We start from the raw sequence: 23429 nt of genomic DNA, 5'->3' as shown, positions 1-23429 counted from the left end.
GATCACTTTTGTCTAGGCATACAATGGGCACCATCAAGCCTTGGAAGTGCTTCTGCAGTATTTTGATGATGTTGATGTTAAAGATGAGAAAGGGAGGACTCCATTGGACCTTGCTGCATTTAAAGGCCATACAGAATGTGTTGAAGTACTTATAAACCAGGGAGCCTCCATCCTTGTGAAGGACTTTGTCACAGAAAGGACCCCACTTCATTCAGCTGGTAAAGTCTTCTACATTAGAAGTGTTCTGTCTCTTCACTTTTTTAAGGCTTTTTCTGTGCACTGTTTAACAGAGAATGTAAAGAAGATTTGTAGAAATACAGTTACACAATTATGTGTGTGAAACAGTCAGTCTGCTTGTTTTAAAGCGTATGTCGGGCAAACCAATAATAAGTTGGGAATCAAAATAATTGAGTATCACTTTAGAAATAAATGTTTTGAATCTTACAATATAACAAATGCCTCATCTGAAGACAGTGCTTTGTGTTTACCATGTAATGCAAATCAAATTGAGATTGAAAGGCTCACCATTTATAGGTAACAGGATATGTCACATTTATTATAGTGGTTTATAATACTGTTTTATGATGTTAGAAAAGGTAAAGCCTTACAATACTAATTTGCGCTTTTAGAAAGAGTCTGTATATTACATTTAGAAGCATAAGGTTAATGAATCCAGCTATCCTTACGTGTATCCCTTGCATTTTGTTGTTGCATGCCACAACATTGCGTGTATATCACACTAGGCTGACCATATTGCCGCTTTAAGAAGGAACACATATGAAAAATACATATGTGAGGGTTCTTATACAAAACCATTTCTTTAAACAGCCATGAAAATAGCCCTGACATATGTATTTTTCATATGTGTCCCTTTTTAAAGCGGCAATATGGTCAGTCTATATCACACAGAAAGAAGAAAATGTTGTGCAAATATATACCAAATTTCAAAACAGGTTAAATGTAAAGTAGTAAAGAGAGAAGGAAAAAGGAAAACCAGGTATTTTTTCATACTTCTTACAGTTTATGCTCATGTGGTGACATCTAGTGGACACAATTATTATTAATATTATTATTAAGTATTATGTATTTTAATATGTTATTTTTAAAGTGATTTTAAAGTTGAATGATTTAAAGCACAGTATTTAAAAATACTTTTAAAAACATGGGCTTTTAAAGTCATTAAACTTTACAATTATACTTAATACTTACCTTTTTGTTACTGTAAACACACAGACGATCCTCAGTATTGAGCAGATCGATGATGAATCCGGCTTCCTCCAATCGTTGTGTGCCCCCTTTGACGTCCAGCTCATGAGGCACACAACGATTGGTGGAAGCAGGATTCGTTATTGATATGCTAAATACTGAAGGAGATGCGGGTGGAGGATCAGCGGTAAGTTTACAGTAACAAAAAGGTAAGTATTTTTAAAAAAGAAGCGTAATTGTAAGGTTTCATTACTTAAAGTGCCCATGTTTTTAATTGTATTTTTAAATACTGAGCTTTAAATCATTCAACTTTACAATCACTTTAATTAATCACCATATTCCAAAATCAAGAATTCCTTTTTGTGACCTTAATCACTGTTATAGCCTTATATTCTACTAAAAAATATACATTTTGCACAGTTTTGTAATTTATAGTCAGTTTGCCATTTTAAAATTAATACACATTTAGATTAACTGTTTATAATGTTCAATTTACAAATGTTTTATGGCTAATGCTTTATTTACAGTATATATGTAATGTAGGTGTTTGAAAATAAAAACAATTATTTTATTTAATAAATCTCGAGGAATAAGTATATGCAGCAAGTTATTCAGACTGCTTTCACTTCCACTGAGCCTTTCTCCCCCCTCCCTCTCTCCCCGGAGCTTGTTTAGAAAATTAAGGTGTTTTACTAAATCACGTTTTTTTGGGTACATAATTGCGATTTTCGTTTTTTGCCCATATCGCCCAGCCCTAATATATATATATATATATATATATATATACATACATATACACATACACACACACACACATATATATATATATATATATATACACACACACACACAAATATATATATATATATATATATATACACACATATATATATATATACACACATATATATATATATATATATATATATATATATATATATATATATATATATATATATATATATATATATATATATATATATATATATATATATATATATAGTAATTTTCTTATGGAAGCAGGGCACTCATAGGACTTTTTAAAGCAAGACAGTGTAATTTTATTTCCAAGTGAATAAAACAGTTAAATAGTTGTAGACGTTTCGGCCCCAATGTGGGCCTTTCTCAAGACAAGAATTTCTTACAGGACACAATCAGTATCGCTCACGACGGCATGCAAGCCGGTCTCCCAGGCGACAGCTCGGATTCAACCATGATGGAAATAAAATTACACTGTCTTGCTTTTAAAAGTCCTGTGAGTGCCCTCCTTCCATAAGAAAATAACTACATGTATCCAATGAGGACAGCACCCAGGTAGTAAAAACTCCTAAGAGGATGGAGTGCTGGGCTACTGGCTAATTGTTTTCTGTGATGTAAAAAAATGAGACAAAGATAAATCATTTCAGAACTTTTTCCACCTGTAATGTAACCTATAACCTGTACAACTCAATTGAAAAACAAACTGAAATATTTTAGGTGGAGGGAAGTAAAAATATAAAAATAAAATAATATGGTTGCATAAGTGTGCACACCCTTAAACTAATACTTTGTTGAAGGGGATGTAGCTGTGTTCAGAATTAAGCAATCACATTCAAAATAATGTTAAATAGGAGTCAGTACACATCTGTCATCATTTAAAGTGCCTCTGATTAACCCCAAATAAAGTTCAGCTGTTCTAGTAGGTCTTTCCTGACATTTACTTAGTCGCATCCTACAGCAAAAGCCATGGTCCGCAGAAAGCTTCCAAAGCATCAGAGGGATCTTATTGTTAAAAGGTATCAGTCAGGAGAAGGGTACAAAATAATTTCCAAGGCATTAGATATACCATGGAACATAGTGAAGACAGTCATCATCAAGTAGAGAAAATGTGGCACAGCAGTGACATTACCAAGAACTGGACGTCCCTCCAAAACTGGTGAAAAGACAAGAAGAAAACTGGTCTGGGATGCTGCCAAGAGGCCTACAGCAACATTAAAGGAGCTGCAGGAATATCTGGCAAGTACTGGCTGAGTGGTACATGTGACAACAATCGCCCGTATTCTTCATATGTCTGGGCTATGGGGTAGGGTGACAAGACGGAAGCCTTTTCTTATGAAGCAAAACATCCAAACCGGCTAATTTTGCAAAAAACACATCCAAAGTCTCCCAAAAGCATTGTGTGAAAAGGTGTTATGGTCTGATGAAACCAAGGTTTAACTTTTTTGGCCATAATTCCAAAAGATATGTTTGGCACAAAAACAACACTGTACATCACCAAAAGAACACCATACCCACAGTGAAGCATGGTGATGGCAGCATCATGCTTTGGGGCTGTTTTTCCTCAGCTGGAACTGGGGCCTTAGTCAGGGTAGAGAGAATTATGTACAGTTCCAAATACCAGACAATATTGGCACAAAACCTTCAGGCTTCTGCTAGAAAGCTGAACATGAAGAGGAACCTCATTGTTCAGCATGACAACGACCCAAAGCATACATCCAAATCAACAAAGGAATGACTTCACCAGAAGATTAAAGTTTTATAATGGCCCAGCCAGAGACCAGACCTGAATCCGATCGAAAATGTGTGGGGTGGTCTGAAGAGGGCTGTGCGCAGGAGATGCCCTCGCAATCTGACAGATTTGGAGTGTTTTTTCAAAGAAGAGTGGGCAAATCTTGCCAAGTCAAGTTGCTTCAACAAAGTATTAGTTTAAGGGTGTGCACACTTATGCAACCATATTATTTAATTTTTTTTATTTTTACTTCCCTCCACCTAAAAGATTTCAGTTTGTTTTTCAATTGAGTTGTACAGTTTATAGCTCACAAAGGTGGAAAAAGTTCTGAAATGATTTATCTTTGTCTCATTTTTTATATCACAGAAACCTGACATTTTAACAGGGGTGTGTAGACTTTTTATATCCACTGTATATATATATATATATAGCATATACAAATACACACATTTTATATATATATATATATATATATACAAATACACACATATATATATATATATATATATATATATACAAATACACACATATATATATATATATATATATATACAAATACACACACATATATATATATATATATATATATATATATATATATATATATATATATAAATACACGTTTATAAGAAATGAATAGCAATACACAGAAAAAACAACAACAGATCGTAATAAATAAAATTTGAATCCACATTTTAATGCGTATTTAAGTAAAAGAGGTGCTTTGTTTTTAGCTGGAAATCCAAAACACCTCTTGTCTAACAGTTGCTCTTTACTGCCATCTTGCTTTCATTTGAATATTTAGTATTTTCTTGAATTAAAAATATAGTAAGAAATGTAACTGAAAATGCCAGCACATAAAACGCAGAAACAATGACAAGTGATCAAGGTTACAGTCTGTAACTATTTATTTTGCTTTGAGTTATTCTTTGGAATTACTATAATTTTGTTACAAATTCATTAATCTATTAAGATATTGCTCGTGGATAAAGTTGTATTTGAAGGGCATGAAACAACAAGAAGCGTATCATGCAATGAATCAGGAAACAGAAGGGAATAGTGCTGTTATCTGCCCTTGCAAATTAATAACATTCTTGCAAAACTGCTGCCATATAGTGCTTCAGACACGTGCACGCTCCTGAGATTACGTCCCTGCTTTTCAAACAAAGATACCAAGAGATTGAAGACCTTTTGATAATAGAATTAAATTAGAGAGTTGTTAAAAACGCCATGCTCTATCTAAATTATGAAAAAAAATGGATTTCATATCCTTTTAAATTTCTTGAAGGGTTAAATCTCTTGTGTAATATATAGTTATCAAAATATTTTAACCCCTTAATGACTGCAACGTACCATGTAAAGCGGCTGGAAGTGATCAGGATCGCTTCCAGCTGCTTGATACCCTTAAAGACGTGATAGGAACGTCCTTGGTCGTTAAGGGTATTTATTTGTAGGACGTTCTGGGCATGTCCTCGGTCATGAACGGGTTAAAATAACATGCTCTATCTTCATTCAGCTAGCTCCCAGTAGTGCATTAATACTTCTGCAGCAAAAGATATCAAGAGAATGAAGCAAATTAGATAATAAAAGCAAATTGGAAAGTTGTTTAAAATTGTATTCTTTATCTGAATCTTGAAATAAATATTTTGGGTTTATTTTTGCTTTAAACCCTCTGGCAGCAGTGTTTGCAATATTTGTTTATAGCAATGTAATACATAGTTACAAACCCTGCTGCCATAGACTTCTATAGACACGTGCACGCTCCTATCAGCTTACCTAGGTTTAGTCTTCAACAAAAGATACCAAGTGAAGAACATTTGATAATAGAAGTAAATTGGAAAGTTGTTTAAACTTCTTAATCATGAAAGTTTTATTTTGACCTTACTGTCCCTTTAAGGTTATTTTACAGTTGTTTAAAATTAACCCCTTGTAAAGTGTGTAAAGTAAATCATCGTTTACATGTGTGAAATTAACCTTTTGCAGCGATGGCGAATCTATGGCACACTTGCCACAGCTGGCACTCAGAGGCCTCTCTGTTGGCACACGAGCCATAAGTTCACAAATATCGCCTACTGTTCACTAAGAGACTCTGGCGCCACCCTGGCCTGTAACTGCATTCGCATTGTGCCTAACTTGTAATACCAGCGCATATTTCACGTTCGCATTGTCTGGAAGACTTGCACTTATGAGAGCGCACTTTCATAGGCTCCAATGGGAGCCTCGTTCTGATGCCGTGAGACAAGTCAAAGAACCTAGCGCAGCGAAGGGGATAAGTCATGCAGCATTGGGCAGAAAATTAAAAATATATATGTATATGAATATATACATATATATTTATGTGTTTAAATGTGTATAATATATATAAATATATATAAATATATATAAAAGCATATATATATATATATATATATATATGTATATATATATACTGATAACACAGTCCCCATAGACTACAATGTAAATGCACTTTTCATTGCCGTTTTTTGGGGGAATTTTAACACCCCACATCCCCTCACTTTAACCCCTTATAACTGCTTTGTGCAGTTTTTTTTTTTTTTTTAAATCTATAGACAACTAGTACGCTAGTGACGGTTGGCGTCACCACAGTACTTGTAAGAGGCGCCTAGGAGCGAATGAAAAATACTGGAAAATATGATTAATAAATAAAATGAATAAAACAATATGCTAATATATCCAAATGTACAATACAATATCAGTAAACCAGGGTGTAAGGGTATATAGACTAATAGTCCAATGGATGATGTACGGTGATGTGACAGTCCTGTAAATGCAGTTCCAAATGGTCTCAAATGATGTACATCCAAAGCAGCAGGCCGCTCCTCTAGGGTGTCGTGCCGCGACACAGGTCAAGAGAATCTAAGAAAATCAAAATAGAGGGCGCCACATAGTGCAGATCATAAACAACTTCAAAACCAAAGCGAGAAGAGCTGAAGAATCCTACTCACAAGATGTAAAGCACTGACGTGCAATACCAGCAGTCCGGAACCACCCGTCGTCCGGTAGACCAATTGATGGTGTCACAAAAGGGGATCCTCGTCTCACCAGGGAGAGTCCAGAGATACCACAGGGAGGAGCCTGTACAGCAGTGGTCGGCCCAGCAGGTCCAGAGACCCTCTACTTAGAAGGGTAAAGAGTCTAAAGAAGGTGTCCCATAAAGACTGGTGGTTCCGGACTGCTGGTATTGCACGTCAGTGCTTTACATCTTGTGAGTAGGATTCTTCAGCTCTTCTCGCTTTGGTTTTGAAGTTGTTTATGATCTGCACTATGTGGCGCCCTCTATTTTGATTTTCTTAGATTCTCTTTTTTTTTTAAATAAATAATAATGCTCATATTTTTTATTTTAATAAAGAAACTGTCCACTTTATTTTGGGGACAATTAGAGTTCATTTTTTCAATTAACCAGAGGTCTGACCTCTGGTTAATTGCGATAAGTGCAAAGTGCTCCCGCCAGCTCACAGGAGCATTAACCAGTCACTTGTAATGGCTGGTTATTTAACGTGTGCGCTCCACTTTTAATCTAGCCCTTAATAGGTACGTTTCTTGGCAGTGATGGACGGACCATTGGGCAAAGGAGGCAATTTTGTATTGCTGCTGGTGGACTATATAGTTGCATGTCCAGAAGTTTTCAGGCGGTACCTGTAAATTTCCTCCCAAGTGCCTACACTTCAGTTTCTGTTCCTTATGTGCTAATAATGGTTCCCGCATCTTATGTTTTTGTAATGGATGGCTTATATATCATTGGGTATGTGAGAAATGAAGAAACATTTGACTGATTATAACATGTTAAAAGTTGTATGTAGACTTGATCTTTTGTGCTGGGTTGTAACATGGTTAGTTACTGTGCAGCTGCTGAAATAGCAGATGTTTTTTACACTGTTAAATAGCTATTTGACATAAATATATATATTTGTATGCTTAACCATTATATATATATATATATATATATATATATATATATATATATATATATATATATATATATATATATATATATATATATATATATATATATATATATATATAGTATGTTTTCAATATCATTTTTATTTTATATACAAACATTGGCAATATAACAATGGTGATATAAGTACACAAATTTCACAAAGCATAAATGTTGTACAGAGAGCTATTGGTAAAAGGGGTTATGGGTAACTGAAGGGGGAGATCCCAACATGTCTATGCCAGCCCATATGAGATAGTCAATCTGCTATTAATCAAATAGGTTAAGTCCCATTAAAGGGATACTGAACACAATTTTTTTTTCTTTCATGATTCAGACAGAGCATGCAATTTTAAGCAACTTTCTAATTTACTCCTATTATCATTCTCTTGGTATCTTTATTTGAAAAAGCAGGAATGTATAAGCTTACTAGCCGGGCCCATCTTTGGTTTAGCACCTGGGTAGCGCTTGCTGATTGGTGGCTAAATGTAGCCACCAATTAGCAAGCGCTACCCAGGTGCTGAACCAAACATGGGCTGGCTCCTAAGCTTACATTCTTGCTTTTTAATTAAAGATAACAAAGAGAACAAAGGAAAATTGATAATATGAGTAAATTAGAAAGTTGCTTAAAATTGCATGCTGTCTGAATCATGAAAGAAAAAAATTGGGTTCAGTATCCCTTTAAGGTTGCATACAGAGTTAAGTTTTGATTTACAATGAAAGCTATTTGCCAAGGATACATCATAAACTAACAAAATAAACTAAATGAATAAATTAAAAAAATAGAAAACAATAGAAACATGTAAAGATCTTGAGATTATCCAATTTGATTTAAAAAAATGACACAATACTATACAGGTGGCCCTCTGTTTACGCTGGTGCAATTTGCGCCGTTTCAGAATAACAACCTTTTTTTCAGCCATTTGACTGCTATTGAAAAGCAGTGCACTAATTAAAATAGCCAGTAGGTGGAGCTGTCCGCTTGTGTTGCAGCAAAGTTATGCAAGCTTAGCAGGTCTGAAATTAATCTCTGTACACAGAACAGACATTAGCTATCGATCAGCTTTCAAAGCAGCAAGATCTAGCAGCCACGTCCCTATTATCTTCCTGTTCAGCTGCTTGAGGTGAGGGTGCCTAACTGCTTAATCAGTCCAGATTGAAATGCATAGAATACGTGCAGACCCAATATTATCTAACATGCTAACAATGCAGAGAACTGTTTGCAGAAAAATGCAAGTAAAACTTTTTTTGTACATTAAACTTAGTTTGATTATACAGTCTGTTGTGTGATTTTTTTAATTAGGTTTATAATTCTGTTTAGCATTTAAAGTCTTCATTTCAAAGCTTTAAAAATAATGTATTAGGTGTTATGTCAATTTTTAGAGGGGCCTGGAATCTAACTCCCTCACTTCCCATTGACTTACATTATAAACTGGGTTTTAATTCACAACGGTTTCGATTTACAACCAATCCTTCTGGAACCTAACTCCGGCCTAAACTGAGGGTTACCTGTAATAGGTATTTGTAGTTAATCTAGGAGTGTGTTTGAATGTCAAAGTAGAATGAACAAGGAATACCCTAAGCTGAATTTAAATAATAAACAGTTAAGAGCCACTGAGTAATTAAGACGTGATTCACAAATATATACTATATTATGATATGTTTCTAGACTGCTAGATACGAGATAGTCTTATCTTTCGAGTTTTAGGTTTCGTTAGAATTCCTGCAACCACATTTGTATAGAGGAGGTCACAGCTTTCTTCCACAAGTGCGGAATTAATTGATTGGCACTATTAACCACTACATGGAACCGTGGAAAGTGGTGTTTTAATTGGAATTTTGGGGCCAAATGGAATAGAAATATTCGGGAGTCTAAAGGTATCTGAATTCCCAAGGATTCTTGTATAAGAGTTACTTTTGTCAGGACCACCAGATATGGTATAAGGTAGAATGTAACATGTTTTATTTGTTGTATTTGGGGGAGAGAGTGAATTAAAGGGATATGCTTGAGTTGCACAGCCGTAGCAAACTATAACAGAGTACATTGCTGTGCATTTTTAAGTGCCCTTTCAGTGATTTATGGGTGCTGATTGGTAGTTATTCTGTATGCACAACCCTCAAGTAAGCAGAGTATGCACATAGTGCCAGTTTTTAAAAAAAATGTGACTCTCTTCTCTCCCTTCTCCCTCTCTTCCTTTCTCTTTCTCCCTTCCTCTTTTCCTCCCTCTCTCTCTCTCTCTCTCTCTCTCTCTCTCTCTCTCTCTCCATGCTCTCTCTCCCCCTCTCTCTCTCCATGCTCTCTCTCCCCCTCTCTTTCCCCTTTTCTCCCCCTCTCCCTTTCCCTCTCACTCTCAATCTCTCTCACACTCTCTTTCTCCCTGTATCTCTCTCTCCCTTTCTCTTCCTCTCTCTTTCCCTCTCTCTCCATTTCTCTCTCCATCTCTCTCCCTTTCCCCCTCTCTCTCCCTCTCTCCTTCTCTTCCTTTCTATCTCTCCCTCTCTCTCTTTCTCTCTCCCTTTTTCTCTCTCTCTCCATTTCTTCTCTTTCTTTCTTTCTTTCTTTCTTTCTTTCTTTCTTTCTTTCTTTCTCTTTCTCTCTCCATTTCCCTCCATTTCCCTCTCTTCTTCTCTCTCTCTCTCTCTCTCTCTTTTTGTTTTAAGAAGACTTCAAGAAATGAATGTCTTTATTTGTTGTTTAACAACGAGAAGCATAACACCTGTGTTTATGTGATTGCTAAAATTTCATATATTTAATTTTGTAAACTATGATGCACTATGGAAGTAGCATAGTTACAGGTCTATTCACTTAAAGGGACAGTCAACCATAGAATTGTTATTGTTTTAAAAAATAGATAATCCCTTTATTACTCATTCCCCAGTTTTGCATAACCAACACAGTTATATTAATATACTTTTTACCTTTGTGATTACCTTGTATCTAGGAACCTTCTTCCAGCCCCCTGATCACATGACTGTCACTTTTTATTATCTATTTTCTTCCATTTAGCATTGTTTTGTGCTAGATCTTAAATAACTTTCTGTGCCTGAACACAGTGTTATCTATATGGCCCACGTGTACTTTCTGTCTCTTTGTGTTGAAAAGAGATTTAAAAAGCCTGTGATAAGAGGCAGCCCTCAAAGGCTTAGAAATTAGCATATGAGCCTACCTATGTTTAGTTTAAACTAAGAATACCAAGAGAAAAAAGCAAATTTGATGATAAAAGTAAAATGGAAAGTCAATTAAAATTAAAAGTCCTATCTGAATAATGAAAGTTTAATTTATACTTGACTGTCCCTTTAAATGTGAATTAGCCAGGGAATTGGTCACGTTTTTCCAATAAAAACTGTTTGTATCATTGAAACCACTTTTATTGGGTTTTTATTTTATGACAAAACAGTTAGCTCAGACAGTTGAATGGAGTGGTTTTTCTAATAAAAATCCTTGAAATTCAGATTTAATTGCAGCGTTGACACTGAGATAAATAAGTTGCTTTTGTGTTGCAGTTTGGCACTCGGGCTCAAAAAGGTTCACCATTACTGCCCTATTGTAATCCAAATCCATCTTTATAACTGGTAAACAATCTGAATGCCATTTGTATAAAGATATTATGGGTATACTGGGCATGTTTGTTCATTGATTATAATGTCACTTTTAATATTTTAAAGGGACAGTTCACCCAAAAAATGTCTCCCCTTTAAATTATTCCAAATGATCCTTTTAACCTGCTAGAGTGTATTAAATTGGTTACAAGTAGCTCCTTTACTCCAATTTCAGCATTTGAAATAGCTTATTTAGCCTGTGGTATCGCCACCTACACTGAACAAATTAATACTGGAGTATAGGCTATTGAATAGCCTAAGTATACACAGCCAGCAGAAGAGATTACACTCTCAGTGGGATGCAGGATAGTTAAGTAATAAAATGATAATTTTACATTGTTCTCTCTATGTATTGAGCTTTGGTGTTCCAGCCAAATAAAAGATAAGGAAGCAAGTCTGTTTACACAAACTTAGAACATAATGAGAACTGATATCACTTTTAAGTTCAACCCATTGTAATAGGCTGTGGTTTCAAAGTACAAAATCAGCTACTTCATATACACAAATAAGCATGAAAATGGAATTTCCCAAATATTTTATACCCTGCAGTTGGTATAACAAGTCATTTAAAATACATTAATGGAAAAACAATTTTACAGTGTACTGTCCCTTTAAAAGTATTTTTTTGTTCATTATTTCTAATGATTGACTTTTTAAAGCTTTCTAGTTTGCCAAGATTAACATCATAAATCAAGAAAAACATATGAAATAAGTTTCTATTAGGAGAATATAGCTGCAATTTATCTCATCTTCTGGAACAGGATTTTTACAGTTCTCATACTGTAAATTGTGAAACCACTAACTGACAAGGTTTACTCCATTGCAATAATGTAACTGCAAAAAATGTTGCCAAAACTGGAAAACCTCACTGTTGAGAATGGGGTTTGTCTTTGGATAATTTCTGTTGCTGCAGGAAAATAGCGATACAAGGTTGTGAATATTGTAAATTGCACCTTTTAAAAACGTGACTGCCTTCTAATATTTAAAAAAACATCATCTTGGTCACAACAAACAAGACGGAATGTCAAAAAGGTGAAATCCGGTCAGGAAGATGTGATACTGATAGAATCGAAACTGACCATTGAGTGTGAACTAGAAACAAACATTTACAGAACGCAATTGCTACACGCCATTTCTAGACATTATGGGTGTGATTATCGTTTTCTTAATTTTCCTACAAATCTTGTTAGTTGTACAGGATATCATTTATTAAATACATATAGGTTTGTAAATTTGTGCCCTGCCCACTGCAGATTATACAATAGCAATGAATAGAGCTTTAATGAATCTAGACCATATATACAAATACACCTCTAAAATATTGTCTGTGTGTATTGCTCATGCACTGCATAATAACATTTATTTTGGTACTTTATCAAGCGCTTTAGATGTCAGATTCCGTAAGTGTATAATAGTCTCGAAGAAATTGTTGAAAAGTATTGAGAAAATGGATTGTGATTGCCGAGAAAATTTCAGCTCCATGTTAAAAATGTCTTTTTTCAGCGAATATCATTTTCTGCTCCAAGAAACATAAAAAATCTGGCAGTTGTGATCTCCTCAATATGAAAAGTGCCAACAACCTTAGAAAAGATCAACTGATAGATTGTGATCAATGCCATACTTTGCAATACCAGTGTTTGAAGCATTTTCAGTTATGTGATTTGCACTTTTTCATTTCATGCAAAATGGCAATTGGTAGAACAAAAGAAAGGTGGCAGTAGAGAGCAACTGTTTGACAGACTAAAAATGTTTTAGATTTTTCCATTAAAAACAATACACCACAGTGGTTTAAATAAATGTAATTTTAGATTAATGTATTATAATTATTGTTTTCATAAAGGCATAAATGTGTGATTTATGTTTGCTTAGATTTCCTGTATCTATCACTAGGAACCTGCCAAATTCTACCAGCACATCATAATAACCGCTTTATCTTTTTGTTTTTTCCTTTGTTTTTAAATATTCTAAAATTAAATATACGTTCTACATGTAGCCACATTAGATTGAATAGTAAGGGCTTAAAAATCAATCCTCATAGGATTCTTAGAAATATGTTTGTTGTATAGTATTGCGCTGCATACACCTCACATATTATTGTACCTTCTTTCTATTGCAAAAAAATATAATGTCTCGCTTCACAAAAGCATTTTGTGTTAACTCGCATTATATACAATAACTAATAATGAATGTAAATTAGTAGTTAAATATTATTTACAGTGACAAAATAGCAAGGTTTTGAATTACATTAATTCAAAGAGACCAGATAAAAAAAGAACATTTTTAGATATATGTGTTGGTGACATCATTTGTACATTTTAATAGTAAAGTTAAATAAATGCCAGGTACACATTCCCATTCTATAATATGGAGGAAAACAAGGAAGGTGCCAGATATGCCAACCTTCTAATAAAAAGCAACCCTAAGTACACTAACTGATCACAATATCTGTTTTTATCCAACAGTAATCAACGGACATACGTCATGTTTACGATTGTTGCTTGAAATGACGGACGATCTTGAAGTTGTAAATATAGTGGACAACAAAATGCAGTAAGTGGAATAATTTGTATATTTTATTTACAGATTTAAGCAACATACAATTGTAAAGAGAAACTTGACTATTTGCCCAAAATAAAATTATATGTTTCCAGTATATTATTTAAACAAAATCCCTGCTTCTGTATTTTATTCAGATCAACTCCTGGAACCAATCAAAAAATATCTAGAGATTCTGATTAGTACTATATATAGAAACTGACCTTTATAAAAGAACAATATATTGCAAGCTAGACTTGCACACAGGCAAAAACAAATAGTTTTGAACGAATCAGTGATGTAACCTCAAGTATAGAAGAATATTGCTGCTTGCCTTTGTAAAGCTGTCTTTAATGTACAAAGAACATGCAAAAAAAATTCTGTGATTTTTATAACATTAACATTAAATGCATTGAAGCACTTTGCCAAAAGAATCTTATCTGGTTTTTTTTTTAAGATTTTTGGATCTATAATATTGTAAGATCATAATTAAAGGGGTGAACCTTGGACCATTTCCAGGAAAGCATACTGAAGTTGTCTCAGAAATGTGCACATATCTTGAGTACAATGCGACAGCAGTACGTGTAGTAATATTATACAAGAAACCTATAGTGGGAGCTTTAGATTACAGTAGCTTTAGTCCCTCCATGGTAAAACTCTATGGTAAACAAATCTAGTGAACAGGACAGCTGTATAGTCAGAAGAACAGTTTAATTAAGAAGACTGTGTAAATAAACTGAGGGTGCAACTATCTTTGGATAGGATACATCCAAACAATCGTGGCAATTAAAGGCAGAGCTTTGTGTGCTCCCTTCTGCCACCTGTTACTACCTAGGTACTTAAGACATGGGAACGCTTGTGAGCCTACTTCAATATGCCTTGAAGGGAATGAACTAAGTTTTAACCAAGCAGACCAAGAGAAAGAGGTTCATTTTCATGTCTCATTAACATCCCAGATCACTCTGATTAAAGGGACAGTCTACGCCAGAATTTTTATTGTTTATAATGATAGCTAAACCCTTTATTACCTATTGCCCAGTTTTGCATAACCAACAAGGTTATATTAATATACTTTTTACCTCTGTGATTACTTTGTATCTAAACCTCAACAGACTGCTCCTTGTTCAGTTTCTTTTGATAGACATGCATTTTAGCCTATCAGTGCTGACTCATAAATAACTCCACAGGAGTGAGCACAATGTTATCTATATGGCACACATAAACTAGCTATGCATCTTCAAATATCTATGTCAATAATGCATTAAGGAATTTTATTTGGAAGTGACGAACATTAATATCATTTGAGACACAAACTAGAGCTGTCTAGCCGTGAAAAACTGTCAAAATGCATTAAGATAAGAGGCAGTCTTCAACGGCTTAGAAATTAGCATATGAGCCTACCTACGTTTAGCTTTCAACTAAGAATACCAAGAGAACAAAGCAAATTTGATTATAAAAGTTAATTGAAAAGTCGTTTAGAATGACATGCCCTATCTGATTCATGAAAGTTTAGTTTTGACTAGATTGTCCCTTTAAATTAGCATTCAGAGCAAATATTCATTATATTTGTGTTTGTCCAGTTCTGATATATATGGATAAAATTTTCCTGTTCTTAGGACCCCACTAATGCTTGCAGTGGCATATGGGCACATTGATGCAGTCTCCTTGTTACTTGAAAAAGAAGCGTCAGTGGATGCTGTTGATATATATGGATGTACTGCATTGCATCGAGGGGTGAGTCATTTTCTCTACACTTTTGTTTCTAGCTGTGATCCCAGAGGCAGAACTTTTTTTCACTTTCTGCGATGAGAATTTTTTAGTGAAAATGTTTCTGCAGGTTTCTGAATTTTTAAATAAAATTCAATTTTAAATTAGGCATTTATACTAAAGCACCAGCTCAAGTGCAATGTGTTGGTTAAGTGGAGAATAAAGCCATTGTTTAAGTTTTAGAATATATTGTAGTAGTTAAAAATTGCATATTAGCTGCAGACAAAAAAAGAAATTGTAAAATGTCTCTTGAATAAATTTGTTTCCTTTTCTCTTTGTCTAACATAGAAGTGTAGTATTAAAAAAGGTGTATTGCTCATACGAACGTTTTATATACAGAGAAAAACAGCTTTGCAGACTGGGAAAGACTAGGGGGGGCAGGTTTGACAATAATCCCTGAGAGCCAGTCAACAAGAAATGCACTGCTGCTTTGCAGCACTACGGCATATTTGACTGTTCACTTCAAACAGCACTTTGCTCTGAATGCACTGTGTTAAGGAAAACTTGCACAGCTCTGTTTGAAAAAAACAGCCTAATGTGGAGTAGTGCTGCAAAGTTAAAGTGCTAAAAGTTCCTGCATGTGTCCTGTTCTTTCTGCAGACATGCTGCATTTTCTGCAATGACATCTCAGATCACTGTATGTTCTGCCTTGGGGGCTGTGATAAGGACTAGTGAATGGTTAGTAATATTTCTATAATTATAGAATACTCTACCTGAATATCAATTGTACTCTCTACACATCTTACTGCCATTTTCACTTATCGAGAGGAATAGTCTGGACACAGTCTCACCCTCTTGGCCTCTCAAGATAGACTGATATCTCCCCACTCAGTCAAAAAAGAGACTGAGCACTTTACACATTGTACGTTAGTTAATTTTATGGATTGTTTCTTCTGTTATGTGTGATCAGTCCACGGGTCATCATTACTTCTGGGATATAACTCCTCCCCAACAGGAAATGCAAGAGGATTCACCCAGCAGAGCTGCATATAGCTCCTCCCCTCTACGTCACTCCCAGTCATTCTCTTGCACCCAACGACTAGATAGGATGTGTGAGAGGACTATGGTGATTATACTTAGTTTTTATAACTTCAATCAAAAGTTTGTTATTTTACAATAGCACCGGAGCGTGTTATTGCCTCTCTGGCAGAGTTTGAAGAAGAATCTACCAGAGTTTTTTACTATGATTTTAACCGGAGTAGTTAAGATCATATTGCTGTTTCTCGGCCATCTGAGGGAGGTAAAAGCTTCAGATCAGGGGACAGCGGGCAGATGAATCTGCATTGAGGTATGTAGCAGTTTTTATTTTCTGAATGGAATTGATGAGAAAATCCTGCCATACCGTTATAATGACATGTATGTATACTCTACACTTCAGTATTCTGGGGATGGTATTTCACTGGAATTACTCTGTTAAAAGTACGTACATTAAACCTTTGAATAGGTATTTATTATGTTAAACGTTTTTGCTGGAATGTAGAATCGTTTGCATTTTCTGAGGTACTGAGTGAATAAATGTTTGGGCATTATTTTTCCACTTGGCAGTTGCTTGTTTTAAATTGTGACAGTTTCGTTTCTCTCTCACTGCTGTGTGTGAGGGGGAGGGGCCGTTTTTGGCGCTCTTTGCTACGCATCAAAAATTTCCAGTCAGTTACTCTTGTATTTCCTGCATGATCCGGTTCATCTCTAACAGAACTCAGGGGTCTTCAAACTTCTTTGGAGGGAGGTAGATTCTCTCAGCAGAGCTGTGAGACTTATATATTGACTGTGATTAAAAAACGTTGCTCTGTAATTTTTATGTTTCAAAATTAATTATTGTTACTTTACTAAGGGGAACAAACCTTTGCTAAAAGTTGTGTTGTTTTTAAGGATTGATGCTATAACTGTTTTTCAGTTCATTATTTCAACTGTCATTTAATCGTTTAGTGCTTCTTTGAGGCACAGTACGTTTTTGTTAAATAAGATTGTAACCAAGTTGCAAGTTTATTGCTAGTGTGTTAAACATGTCTGATTCAGAGGAAGATACCTGTGTCATTTGTTCCAATGCCAAGGTGGAGCCCAATAGAAATTTATGTACTAACTGTATTGATGCTACTTTAAATAAAAGCCAATCTGTACAAATTGAACAAATTTCACCAAACAGCGAGGGGAGAGTTATGCCGACTAACTCGCCTCACGTGTCAGTACCTGCATCTCCCGCCCGGGAGGTGCGTGATATTGTGGCGCCTAGTACATCTGGGCGGCCATTACAGATAACATTACAAGATATGGCTACTGTTATGACTGAAGTTTTGGCTAAATTACCAGAACTAAGAGGCAAGCGTGATCACTCTGGGGTGAGAACAGAGTGCGCTGATAATACTAGGGCCATGTCAGACACTGCGTCACAGCTTGCAGAGCATGAGGACGGAGAGCTTCATTCTGTGGGTGACGGTTCTGATCCAAACAGATTGGATTCAGATATTTCAAATTTTAAATTTAAATTGGAGAACCTCCGTGTATTACTAGGGGAGGTTTTAGCGGCTCTTAATGATTGTAACACTGTTGCAATACCAGAGAAATTGTGTAGGTTGGATAAATACTTTGCGGTACCGGCGAGTACTGACGTTTTTCCTATACCTAAGAGACTAACTGAAATTGTTACTAAGGAGTGGGATAGACCCGGTGTGCCGTTCTCACCCCCTCCAATATTTAGAAAGATGTTTCCAATAGACGCCACCACACGGGACTTATGGCAAACGGTCCCTAAGGTGGAGGGAGCAGTTTCTACTTTAGCTAAGCGTACCACTATCCCGGTGGAGGATAGCTGTGCTTTTTCAGATCCAATGGATAAAAAATTAGAGGGTTACCTTAAGAAAATGTTTGTTCAACAAGGTTTTATATTGCAACCCCTTGCATGCATCGCGCCGATTACGGCTGCGGCAGCATTTTGGATTGAGTCTCTGGAAGAGAACCTTAGTTCAGCTACGCTGGACGACATTACGGACAGGCTTAGAGTCCTTAAACTAGCTAATTCATTCATTTCGGAGGCCGTAGTACATTTAACCAAACTTACGGCTAAGAACTCAGGATTCGCCATTCAGGCACGTAGGGCGCTGTGGCTAAAATCCTGGTCAGCTGATGTAACTTCTAAGTCCAAATTACTTAATATACCTTTCAAGGGGCAAACTTTATTTGGGCCCGGTTTGAAAGAAATTATCGCTGACATTACAGGAGGTAAGGGCCACGCCCTGCCTCAAGACAAAGCCAAAGCTAAGGCTAGACAGTCTAATTTTCGTCCCTTTCGGAATTTCAAAGCAGGAGCAGCACCAACTTCCACTGCACCAAAACAGGAAGGAGCTGTTGCTCGTTACAGACAAGGCTGGAAACCTAACCAGTCCTGGAACAAGGGTAAGCAGGCCAGGAAGCCTGCTGCTGCCCCAAAGACAGCATGAACCGAGGACCCCCGATCCGGGACCGGATCTAGTGGGGGGCAGACTCTCTCTCTTCGCCCAGGCTTGGGCAAGAGATGTTCAGGATCCCTGGGCGCTAGAGATCATATCTCAGGGATACCTTCTAGACTTCAAATTCTCTCCCCCAAGAGGGAGATTTCATCTGTCAAGGTTGTCAACAAACCAGATAAAGAAAGAAGCGTTTCTACGCTGTGTACAAGATCTGTTATTAATGGGAGTGATCCATCCGGTTCCGCGGTCGGAACAAGGACAAGGGTTTTACTCAAACCTGTTTGTGGTTCCCAAAAAAGAGGGAACTTTCAGGCCAATCTTGGATTTAAAGATCCTAAACAAATTCCTAAGAGTTCCATCGTTCAAAATGGAAACTATTCGGACAATCTTACCCATGATCCAAAAGGGTCAGTACATGACCACAGTGGACTTAAAGGATGCTTACCTTCACATACCGATTCACAAAGATCATTACCGGTATCTAAGGTTTGCCTTCTTAGACAGGCATTACCAGTTTGTAGCTCTTCCATTCGGATTGGCTACGGCTCCAAGAATCTTCACAAAGGTTCTGGGTGCCCTTCTGGCGGTACTAAGACCGCGAGGAATTTCGGTAGCTCCGTACCTAGACGACATTCTGATACAAGCTTCAAGCTTTCAAACTGCCAAGTCTCATACAGAGTTAGTTCTGGCATTTCTAAGGTCGCATGGATGGAAAGTGAACGAAAAGAAAAGTTCTCTCTTTCCTCTCACAAGAGTTCCATTCTTGGGGACTCTTATAGATTCTGTAGAAATGAAGATTTATCTGACAGAAGACAGATTAACAAAGCTTCTAAATGCATGCCGTGTCCTTCATTCCATTCAACTCCCGTCAGTAGCTCAATGCATGGAGGTGATCGGCTTAATGGTAGCAGCAATGGACATAGTACCCTTTGCACGTCTACATCTCAGACCGCTGCAATTGTGCATGCTGAGTCAGTGGAATGGGGATTACTCAGACTTGTCCCCTACTCTGAATCTGGATCAAGAGACCAGAAACTCTCTTCTATGGTGGCTTTCTCGGCCACATCTGTCCAGGGGGATGCCATTCAGCAGGCCGGACTGGACAATTGTAACTACAGACGCCAGCCTACTAGGTTGGGGCGCTGTCTGGAATTCTCTGAAGGCTCAGGGACAATGGAATCAGGAGGAAAGTCTCCTGCCAATAAACATTCTGGAATTGAGAGCAGTTCTCAATGCCCTTCTGGCTTGGCCCCAGTTAAAAACTCGGGGGTTCATCAGGTTTCAGTCGGACAACATCACGACTGTAGCTTACATCAACCATCAAGGAGGGACAAGAAGCTCCCTAGCAATGATGGAAGTATCAAACATAATTCGCTGGGCAGAGTCTCACTCTTGCCACCTGTCAGCAATCCACATCCCGGGAGTGGAGAACTGGGAGGCGGATTTCTTGAGTCGCCAGACTTTTCATCCGGGGGAGTGGGAACTTCATCCGGAGGTCTTTGCCCAAATACTTCGACGTTGGGGCAAACCAGAGATAGATCTCATGGCGTCTCGCCAGAACGCCAAACTTCCTCGCTACGGGTCCAGATCCAGGGATCCGGGAGCGGTTCTGATAGATGCTTTGACAGCACCTTGGAACTTCGGGATGGCTTATGTGTTTCCACCCTTCCCGCTGCTTCCTCGATTGATTGCCAAAATCAAACAGGAGAGAGCATCAGTGATTCTAATAGCGCCTGCATGGCCACGCAGGACTTGGTATGCAGATCTAGTGGACATGTCATCCTGTCCGCCTTGGTCTCTACCTCTAAGACAGGACCTTCTGATACAGGGTCCATTCAAACATCAAAATCTAACTTCTCTGAAGCTGACTGCTTGGAAATTGAACGCTTGATTTTATCAAAACGTGGTTTTTCTGAGTCGGTTATTGATACCCTGATACAGGCTAGGAAGCCTGTTACCAGAAGGATTTACCACAAGATATGGCGTAAATACCTATACTGGTGCGAATCCAAAGGTTACTCCTGGAGTAAGGTTAGGATTCCTAGGATATTGTCCTTTCTACAAGAAGGTTTAGAAAAGGGTTTATCGGCTAGCTCATTAAAGGGACAGATCTCAGCTCTGTCCATCTTGTTACACAGGCGTCTGTCAGAAAATCCAGACGTCCAGGCCTTTTGTCAGGCTTTAGCTAGGATCAAGCCTGTGTTTAAAACTGTTGCTCCGCCATGGAGTTTAAACCTTGTTCTTAACGTTCTACAAGGAGTTCCGTTTGAACCCCTTCATTCCATTGATATAAAGTTGTTATCTTGGAAAGTGTTATTTTTAATGGCTATTTCTTCGGCTCGGAGAGTCTCTGAGTTATCAGCTTTACATTGTGATTCTCCTTATTTGATTTTTCATTCAGATAAGGTAGTTCTGCGTACAAAACCTGGGTTCTTACCTAAGGTAGTCACTAACAGGAACATCAATCAAGAGATCGTGGTGCCTTCCCTGTGCCCGAATCCTTCTTCAAAGAAGGAACGTCTTCTACACAATCTGGATGTAGTTCGTGCCCTCAAGTTCTACTTGCAGGCAACTAAGGATTTTCGACAAACGTCTTCCCTGTTTGTCATGTACTCTGGTCAGAGGAGAGGTCATAAGGCTTCGGCTACCTCTCTCTCCTTCTGGCTTCGTAGCATAATTCGTTTAGCCTATGAGACTGCTGGACAGCAGCCTCCTGAAAGAATTACAGCTCATTCTACTAGAGCTGTGGCTTCCACTTGGGCCTTTAAGAATGAGGCCTCTGTTGAACAGATTTGCAAGGCTGCAACTTGGTCTTCGCTTCATACTTTTTCCAAATTTTACAAATTTGACACTTTTGCTTCTTCGGAGGCTATTTTTGGGAGAAAGGTTCTTCAGGCAGTGGTTCCTTCTGTATAATGAGCCTGCCTATCCCTCCCGTCATCCGTGTACTTTTGCTTTGGTATTGGTATCCCAGAAGTAATGATGACCCGTGGACTGATCACACATAACAGAAGAAAACATAATTTATGCTTACCTGATAAATTCCTTTCTTCTGTTGTGTGATCAGTCCACGGCCCGCCCTGTTTTTTAAGGCAGGTAAATATCTTTTAAATTATACTCCAGTCACCACTTCACCCTTGGTTTCTCCTTTCTCGTTGATTCTTGGTCGAATGACTGGGAGTGACGTAGAGGGGAGGAGCTATATGCAGCTCTGCTGGGTGAATCCTCTTGCATTTCCTGTTGGGGAGGAGTTATATCCCAGAAGTAATGATGACCCGTGGACTGATCACACAACAGAAGAAAGGAATTTATCAGGTAAGCATAAATTATGTTTTTCATATAGCATGATTAGCTAAACTAAGCGTTCTTAAAAGCACATATTTTTTATTTAGGCATTATTTTTGCTTTTATATTTTTTATTATAGTACATTTTAGTTGTGGCCACAACTTGTTATTTAAATATTCATTCGTTTTTTCTAAATATAGTAATCTCAAAATACTATATAATTAAATAAATATTTGTTTATATATATCATTTGATACTTTGTGTTTTATTTTACATATAGAGCTATGTTGGAATAACCTTTAAGCTTTATTCTTCTGTGATACATGGTAATAATACTTTTATAGACATTTGTTATAAACAAGTTTATTTCCCTCAGCTGTTAGTAGCGCCACTCATAAAAATAAATCTCTTTACTGCCATTTTCAACTTCGCTTCCTGTGTAAATATTTCTAAAACATCATTTATTTTCTCTAAAGTTATTAATAGTATTTAAATCTTAGGGGACTGTTTATCTGATAATTACTTTGCCTTATGAAAACCCTTATTCAAGAAGAAAGCTAATCTCAAAACTAACAAAAGGGATACATGAGAATGCTGATATCCTTATTCTCTATATAATTTGTAAGTCCCTATTATTTATCACGTCTTTGTATGATGAAGTTACATTTTGATTTGAATTGCAGAATTCAAATCTGCCACACAAAATTTTCAAGTATATATTTATTATAATGACAAATGCATTTGAAGCATCTTTAGATTAATTGGAAATTAATTGGAAAATCTGTTTTTGAAATTTAGATTAGAAAAAAAAACTGGAATTTATCTCAATTCCTATTTTGAAAATTAGAAATATATTTGAAATTAATATTTTTTTTAAACTTAGAAACAAATATGGAAATAATGGTACTGTCACACATATTGTTGAAAAGGTATGAATTAAAGGAACAGTAAGGACCTGGGTTACAAGTGGAGTGCTATTTTAACATGCACCCGTAAAGGGGCAAATTTGCCCATTTACGTACGCATGTTAAATAGCCAGCCATTACAAGTTGCTGGTTAATGCTCCCGCAAGCTTGCAGGAGCACTTTGCCCTTAGCGCAGTTAACCAGAGGTCAGACCTCTGGTTAATTGAAAATATGTCCC

The 23429-nt window shown here is 36.7% G+C and overlaps 1 protein-coding gene across 1 annotated transcript in view; it reads left to right on the top strand.

Annotated features, from left to right (window-relative positions):
- ANKRD44 (ankyrin repeat domain 44) overlaps nucleotides 1–23429 on the top strand; it is a 601641-nt gene that overhangs the window by 504168 nt on the left and 74044 nt on the right. The window contains exons 20-22 of the mRNA XM_053712853.1: nucleotides 17–218; nucleotides 13718–13805; nucleotides 15407–15524. Of these exons, the coding sequence (XP_053568828.1) occupies nucleotides 17–218; nucleotides 13718–13805; nucleotides 15407–15524 (408 nt within the window). The remainder of the gene's footprint in view (nucleotides 1–16; nucleotides 219–13717; nucleotides 13806–15406; nucleotides 15525–23429) is intronic.

This window comes from Bombina bombina, chromosome 1 (genome assembly GCF_027579735.1).
Source record: "Bombina bombina isolate aBomBom1 chromosome 1, aBomBom1.pri, whole genome shotgun sequence".
Taxonomy (NCBI): domain Eukaryota; kingdom Metazoa; phylum Chordata; class Amphibia; order Anura; family Bombinatoridae; genus Bombina; species Bombina bombina.
The sequence above is the reverse complement of the archived record's forward strand: the minus strand, read 5'-3'. Positions and strand labels throughout refer to the sequence as shown.